At 39.8% G+C, this 8,444-nt stretch overlaps 1 protein-coding gene and 1 pseudogene across 5 annotated transcripts in view; both read right to left on the reverse strand.

The window, feature by feature from the left end:
• Nucleotides 1-1,959: 1,959 nt before the first annotated feature.
• LOC111339790 (uncharacterized) lies at nt 1,960-4,764 on the reverse strand (annotated as a pseudogene).
• Nucleotides 4,765-5,822: 1,058 nt separating this feature from the next.
• Nucleotides 5,823-8,444, reverse strand: part of LOC111327729 (uncharacterized) — a 17,574-nt gene continuing 14,952 nt past the window's right edge. For all 5 annotated transcript variants that reach the window (XM_088743757.1, XM_088743756.1, XM_022931973.2 and 2 more), the window contains 2 exons: nt 7,037-7,179; nt 5,823-6,133 (listed from right to left, as the gene is read on the reverse strand). In XM_088743757.1, the coding sequence (XP_088599883.1) occupies nt 6,021-6,133; nt 7,037-7,179 (256 nt within the window). In that variant the 3' untranslated portion in view covers nt 5,823-6,020. The remainder of the gene's footprint in view (nt 6,134-7,036; nt 7,180-8,444) is intronic.

Consider the following 8,444-nt stretch of genomic DNA (forward strand, 5'->3'; position numbering starts at 1 on the left):
AAAGAGGATTTTAAGACAAGAAGCTAATCCATGGCTCAACCGATCGCGCCGCTCATGATTTAAACCTTTCTTCAGAATCAATAGACCACAAAATGAATGTCACGTACAGTCTGTGCGAAGTGGAAAATCGGAACTGAACGTGGGAAGGAAAGTGGCCACAAAACCAAAACAGTTTGTGCCCGTGACAAAAAAAAGCGATATTACGATTTTTTAAACAAAACGAACGCACCGTTAGACGTGATTCGAAAATACACACTGTCGCACGAGGAAAAATCCCAGCGGGATCTTTGCTCTAGGAATGTTGAATCTCTCCAAAGCCAGCTATGTAGTTTTCGTGAGCGTGGAACCGGGATGGCCAGGAGCCAGCATATTATATATCCCTCGCAGATAAAAGGTTTTTATCCTTTAAGTCAGCAGTGTTTATCGAGAATACGTGACACGTACAAATAAAAGCTGGCATTGACATAGTAATTCAGAGGCGTAATAAGGATTTTTCAAATTATGGAGAGGAAGGCCAAGGTCGATGAATTTGAAGGGGTTCACATGGTTTTCATGGGGAAGGGTGGGGGGATATGCCGTCGCTCACAGGATATATGGGGGGGGGGGGGAATACAGAAAAATGACTGTTACGTTCTAATTCGCTTCGCTCAAACGAACGTAAATTATTTTACCCTTAGGGCCTGATTACATGAGCCGGGCTGGCCCGGTTAGCCGGGCTGATTTCTTTTGTTTTCACGCTTTGGCGAACACCAAAACAAAAGAAATCAGCCCGGCTCATGTAATCAGGCCCTTAAACTCCCGTAATATAAACAGATCACACGAGAAATATGGTAGGATGCGCAAGCGGATCCAAAACACAGTTTATTATAAGATAGAAATTAGAAAGTTATAATTATTATTATTTATTTAATTAATTTATTTATTGTTTTTTATTTTTTACAATTCTTTAGATACTACTGTGTGCAGAAACTAATATACGCTCGACAATATGTTACAAACCTAAATACTTGGTTACATGTAATCTGTTTTCAAGGCTTTCTTCAACATACATATCCTTGGCAGAATCGGATTTCCACCTACCATGTATTATAAGAAGTCTCTCTGAAATCGAGTTCCCACTATTACGTACCGCAGATGAAATACCACCGGATCTTAAACTATAAAGACCATAATCATTAGGGTTGTAGCCCAACCTGACTTAAGGTATTCCTTAAGATATCTCTACAAGTAGGTTAAGAAATCTTTCAGCCTCTCAGGGTATAGGTAGAACTACTAGGGGACTACTCAAATCAATACCAGAGAAATCTACGTAACGTTGTAAAACACCAACAGGACAGTGCTTAGACCTGGATGCACTAATAAAGACGAAATTCCCTTCCCTGTAAACATCTGCCTTACCACGAGGCACGAAGATTCGTATATAATCGCTGGGAAATTCAATATACTTAGGAGCAATATTGCATGATTCATCATAACGAAAAAATCCTGCGAAAGCTAAAGAGCATAACGCAGCGATACGAAGATTCTTTAAATTGGCATCTTTCTTGTTATGAATATCTAAAATACTCCTTATGATGTCTGTGGTAATAGGCTTCTTTTTCATAACTGGCTGTGACTTCTGGCGTTTAGCAGCTTCGATGATCTTCCTGCAAAATTTACTATCTAAAGGATTACGATCCAAACTAGGAACAAAAGAATGAAAGGGCCGCATGGGCTAAAATTACTGAGGAACTAGAAGCGCAAGACCGCTGAACTTCAAATAGATACAGAGAAACAACACTAAGAGGAAAAGGTAACTGCATTTTGAAATGTCTACTTTTAGACCAGTCGAAAAACTTTCTGATGACACGAATGTAAGCTTTAGTAGTTGTATCCGCCCTGGACCTCAACATAACTTCTAGAACCTCGTAAACGTTGATTGAAGAAAATTGCTGAAAGCTTTTCCAGGAATTACTTGATAGCATTATCTAGAAAGACAAGAACAAAGCATAAATACTAAAAGAACAAAGAAGAACAAAAGAAAAAACGTCCTTTTGTAACCGTTCAAAACTCAATCGTTGTTGGGGCCAGTGCTCCGTACGACGAAAGACTATCGCATGGGCCAGAGCCGCGTAAATCAACAACCATAGATTGGGCCAGCGCCACATATATCTACTATACTCCGTTTAAGCCAGCGCCACATGAAATGATAGACTATAAATAGGCCAGTGCTTCATAGATGAACAGTACACTGCCTTGGCCAGCGCCACCAAATGTAAATAATCTTTAGGCTAGTGGACACTCCGTCCAATGAATTATTCAGTAAATTTCAATCTAAAGGCAATAATATTTCTTGTGAAAAGATCAGACCCTAAGAGCGAATTAAGGTTCTTCCGTAGGTTAGAACCTCATTCTCGATATGAATACTGTGAGCCACAAGATAACGACTATATTTGTGTGCAGTTAAAGGCCAGAAATGAGCCGAAGGCCAAAGAGGTACAACGAGCGTACCAACGGCCTGCTGGGATTTGAGATAATGCAAAACGCGTGGGATGATACCAACTGGAGGGACTACTAAGCAATTTTCTCCCCTAAGAGATTTAAAGAAAAAATCAACCCCCGAGGTGTTGGGGTTCCAAAACCTGGAAAAATACTTGGGGAGCTTGTGATTATAATAATTAGCAAAGCAATCTACACTATGCGGGCCCCATAGGCCATCAAGAAAAAGAAAAAATTCTTTAGTAATTTGCCAATCGTCAGTGTCAATTAAACGACTTATATAATCAGCTTGCTGATTCGAAGTGCGAGGGATCCATTGCACTTCTAAAGGAATTCCCGATCGAATACAAATATCAAAAATTCTTCGGGCCATTTTATGCAAATCTAATTTCATGCTGCCCACTTCAACAATCTTAGCAGCTACTTGGCTATCTGTAAACCACTTAACGTGTGATCCTTCCAACGCTGAGGCAAATGATTGTAAAGAAAACTCAATAACGGACAACTCCCTCCACGTTGAACTTTGACTTCTCTCGTTCTCCGACCACATTTTGTGGCACACAAAATCATTGTTAAAGTCAATAATTGCTCCACCTCTAGTAGCACTGGCATCCGAATAAACAAAATAACTTAAATCTTTACTTACAAAGCAATACCTAGTGTTGATATTAGCCATATTTTCTTTCCAAAAATACAGTTCTTCCTTGCAGTGATCGTCGAGAAGGGATATAGAATCCCAATTATCCCTGCACAAGGTGGACAAGACACAATGTCTGGTCATTATCCTGCCAATGCTACCAACTACGGGGCCGGTAGAGATCATTTGACCTGTGAAGGAGGCCAACTCTCTAGCAGACACTTTCAAATCGACTTCGATGATATGATCAATTGCATTGATGATCTTAACAATTCTTCTTTCTACAATTTTTAAAGTACCTAGTGCGGAATTCCAGGTTAAACCCAGCCAGTCCAATACTTGGGTGGGTTCCCATACCGATTTGTTTTCATTGACAATAAAACCCGCGTTACAGAAATCCGCCCTTACGGCCAGGGCCTTAATGGGACAACTTTCGCTATCCTGAACAATCGCCCAACCGTCGTCCAAGAAGATAGCTATAAAAAGACCCTGTATTCTCCGATACTTTTCTGAAGGCTTCAAAACCTTTGTGAAAGCATAAGGGGCAGGGGAAAGACCGAACGGGAGCACAGCAAAAACATGAAATACTTCATTGATGGAATTAGGCGCCCGCCATGAAAACCCCAGAAAAATTTGGTGCTCTTGTGCAATGTCGATATGATGGTAACCGCTTTTTAAATCGAAGGAAAACATGTACGCGTCTTTCACAAAATAAGACATAGCAATTTTCCAGTCCTCGTACTTAACACGTTGCTTAATTAAGGACTTATTGACGTGGCGCAAATCGAGAATTAATCTCTTCTTACCGCCCGGCTGTATAAGAACTGACAAAGGATTTACAACAAAAGGCTGCTCATGAACCATACGCACCCGATCAGAATTAAGAAGCTCAAGAACAGCTTGGTCCACGAAATCAGGATGAAGTCGAGCTGACTTATTATTCTTAAGCTTTACGGCCAACGGAAAGGTGACGAACGGCAGCCTGTAGCCGTTTTCAATAATAGACAAAATAAATTCTGGAGCACCTATAGATCTCCAGAACGCTAAACTATTCTTCAAATTACCCTTAACACTTAATAAATGTCCGCTTTCAAGTTCGTACTTCTGAGCAATTTGATCTACCTGCGCCAAGACATCTTCATAGCTTTGGCTGAATTGGTTGGCCTGCGATTGGCCTGCGGTTGGCCTGCGGTTGGCCTGCGATTGGCTTGTTATAGGAGATTCCAGGGAATGACTTGTAGCTAGGGGACTGGTAACTTCCCGGCTGGGAAAAGGATCAACAGTCCTTAACCCAGTGTCCAAATTTTCCGCATTTGAAACAGCGGAAGAAGTCGCCAGAGGTGTCTCTACGGCCTGAAAGATAAAGGCAATGACGAAAACTGTGGTAAGAGGGAGGTGGTGGGGGGCGGGGGGGGGGGCGCGTAAACCAAAAAGATGAATAAACTGTATGGAACCGCAAGCGTGAATGGGACTCAAGAGACAGCGAAGAGTATAAGTACTAATAATAGCTAGCCAATCAGGAGATACATGTCAGACAGAATGTACAATAGTGGGTGCGGCAGGTGTGAAACGAAAACAACTGCAACTGATTACTTGGAATAATAGCGGAAGATACATTAAATGAGAGGGTATCATTAGAATGCTACAGCGCCTTAGGTAATATCAGGACCACCCCACCCCCACCCCCACCCCCACCCCCAAGCGATAAATAATAATTAGACCCTAATGGAATGCAGCTTATACCGCTGCTCTTCGTTGTGCATCAGCGGACTCGTAATCCAAACAGCGTGAAGAAAAGGCAAGTAAGGAGCAATTTTCCTATTTAGCGTCGAAAGTATTTATTCCGTCTTTCACTTAGCTCTTTACTCGGCTCTCGGAAGTGATCAACATGTAACTTCTCCCTCCAGTACAATCCAGCAAACAAGTTATGAAAATATGCAAACTTATCATGCAATTGTTATCTTGGTCTTACACCAAATTCTCATCATTAATTTACATGGAAATGTGTGGCAGTCAGAGGGGAGAATCAATAATTAGATCCTGGGAGTTAAAGCCGGGGTTAATAAGTTGATCAATGAGTGCGTGAGTCCAAGATAACAATTTCCTGATAATTTTGCATATTCTCATAACTTGTTTGCTGGATAATGTATAGATATTGGAGGGAGAAGTTACATGTTGATCACTTCCGAGAGTTGTTTTTCAATTGTCTAAGTTAGACCAAATAACGCCTGCTCTTGTTGACCTACACTAGCTCCCTTTAGAGTTCCGAGTCCAGTTCAAACTGCTTCTAATTGTCTGAGTCCTTACATAACCGAGCTCCAGATTATATTAACGATCTTCTGTCTATGAAAACCGAATCCAACTATTCTCTTCGTTCGTCCTCACAGTTTCTTCTGTCAGTCTTCAGAGTCAACTGCTGTACATTTGGGGGTCGCGCTTTCACCCACGCTGCACCGGTTCTATGGAACTCTTTACCGCTGACTATTAGATCTAGTAGCGGTATTTCTGTGTTTAAAAAAAGACTGAAGACTTTTCTTTTTAGAAAGGCTTTTAATTTGTGATTTTTGGTCTATTTGATATATATTCTTATTGTACAGCGCTTTTGAATATTGACCAATAGCTAAAGCGCTCTATAAATATATTATTATTATTATTATTATTATTATTATTAGACCACAACTGTAGTTGATTACAATGGGAGAGTGTAGGCACTAAATTTGAAAATTTTATTTACATTTGCAAACGCCATAAACGGCGGTTTTTGTCGTTTGTAATATAGGAACATCTGAGAAGACGAAAATGATGCTTTGCGGAAATCCTTTTTCATCAAATGTTTATTCAATTCTCTCGCTTTGTTCTTGATTTGAGCAAGACGTTGAATACGCCAACAACAACTTCATCCCATTCATTCTATGGCAGCAGCAACGCAATAAGCAATTCCCATAAGAAAGAAGAACGGTAACAAAAACACACCCAGTATAAGGTACCCTGGCGTTAGAAGTAATACCCAGAAGCAGGCTGTAAGAGAAATGAAATGGTGATCATTTCGTGGCTTAGATTTTTTCAGTTGCTCGTCCACCATGGGCCGGTTATTTACAAGAGACTTCCCCCAAACCACAGTTTTACGCAGTCAGTGGGCCTTAGACTTTCACATTAAGAGGTATGATTAAATAAAAACAAAAAATGTCCCTCCACTGTTAGCTTTCGGCCCTCTTGACACTGTTCACTATAATAAAGGTTCAGGTAAAACTAGACCCAGCTAAATCGGGGATTGTTTAGGACTTCAGTGGTTTTGTTAAACAACGGCTAACTTTGTTTGAATTACCGGCCCATATGCGTAAAAGCTGGGAAGAAGTCATTTCATTCAAGACATCGCGAATACAACTCAATTAAGTGCCAAGACTGGTTTAATAGCAATCAAAACATGTAGCAACTTTGGTGGGTTTGGTCCGCTATTGTTTAGTCAGTTACTGAGAAGTCGGTTTATTTGTAACACATAAGGTGACAACTAAACGAATTAGGCTAAGCTGGGCCTCAAAAATTGTACAAATTGTCCAGAAACTAAGGGGATTGGGTAGGAGCACACACATGGGCTCATAAAAACAATTTGGTTGAGGACTTGTGTACTCACGCCCATAACAGATAAATTTATGAGCCAGCTTTCTCAGTTGCTTCATTTTTTCCCTTGGTATTTTTTTCACATGAAAACTTGCGCCTTTTGGCCAATTTATCTGATGTAAAACTAAACCAATCGCCACATATTTGTCGACGCCCATTTTCCCACGCTTAGCTAACGCGCATTTTCTCAGATGTTTATGCAGTTCATTGTCATGGTTTCAATGTTTCCTTCAATTCAGTACTAGCAGCGCAGTTAAGGTCTTTCTTTTGTATTACTTTCATATCAGTGGAAAAAAAACATACCTTTACCACGAATACTGTACCACGCATGTCCTTTTTCACAAAACAAGCAACCACAACAATAATCGCAGCGGTATTCTGTTGGGTTCGCTTTCTCGACAAATTCCTCTGAAGATGGCTGGGTTGTTAGAAGTGGTAAGGCATCGCTGTAATGATTATAGAAGAGAGCTTATCATCGCTTAGATAAAGAATCAATTTTTCAAGACGAGGAAAGAAGGAATATATATATATATATACATAAATATATATTATTTAAAAATTATTCGCCGAAGGCGAAGTGAATATCGTCGAATAATCCCCGAGACTTCGTCTCGGGGATTATTCGACAATATTCACCGAACCTGAGGCGAATAATTGTTTTAGTATAATTTCAGAGCTGAACAACAGAGAAATTTCTAAAATCATAACATTTTAGTAACATTTATTAACATTTTATTTTAACATTTTATATAAACCGCGTGGAGCGGTTTATATAGCGCCATATAAGGAACCGCTCGACCAATCAGATTGCTGGAAACTCTTTGCTCAGCTCTGAAATTGTACTAAATAGAAATATAAAGTGTAAAATTTTGACTTTCGTAAAACAGCGCTCAATACATAGGAGTAGAGCGATGTATATATTGTGGGAAGAAAAAGAAAAAATATATAGATATATAAAAACGAATAAACAAGAAATAAAATTGTTTCACTTATCTTCGGAGTGCTCGATGAAGAAATGCGCAGAGCTAAATACAAATGTGAAAGAAGGAAATTACTACTAGTAATAATTTCCTTCTTTCACATTTGTAGATATTCTGTATACAAGGGGAACCCTGACCCTGTACACCCCCAAGTAATCATACTTAGATAGAATAAATGTTTGAAAAGAAAATTTGCCCTGAGCGGGATTTGAACCCACGTCCCCCTGTTTACTAGTCAGGTGTGATTTTTTTTTATTTTTATTTCTATTGAGACAGCTCAATGTGAGCCGCTTCTAAGCTATTCTATTTACAAGGAGACAAAGTTGAGATTTCTTAACTATTACAGGTTTTCTACTTATTGCAGTGTTACATTTATTGAGGCTAACAAGTGATAACATAACAAAAGGTCAGGTGTGATTACCACTACACTATCAGGAAAACCATGCTGGCAACATGGCAATCGAAGATGTGATTTACGTGATCGGGGACGTGGTCTCCCGGGAAACTTAATTTTCAAGGTGACAGGGTAGGCCACGTCTCCGATCACGTAAATCACATCTTCGATTGCCGTGTTGCCAGCATGGTTGTCCTGATAGTGTAGTGGTCATCATACCTGACTAGTAACAGGAGGGACGGGGGTTCAAATCCCGCTCAGAGCAATTTTTCTTTTCAAACATTTATTCTATTTATATTTATATGAAATATACATACAAATATGATATATATTTACA

The sequence above is a fragment of the Stylophora pistillata genome, chromosome 13, assembly GCF_964205215.1.
Source record: "Stylophora pistillata chromosome 13, jaStyPist1.2, whole genome shotgun sequence".
In the NCBI taxonomy this organism is placed as follows: domain Eukaryota; kingdom Metazoa; phylum Cnidaria; class Anthozoa; order Scleractinia; family Pocilloporidae; genus Stylophora; species Stylophora pistillata.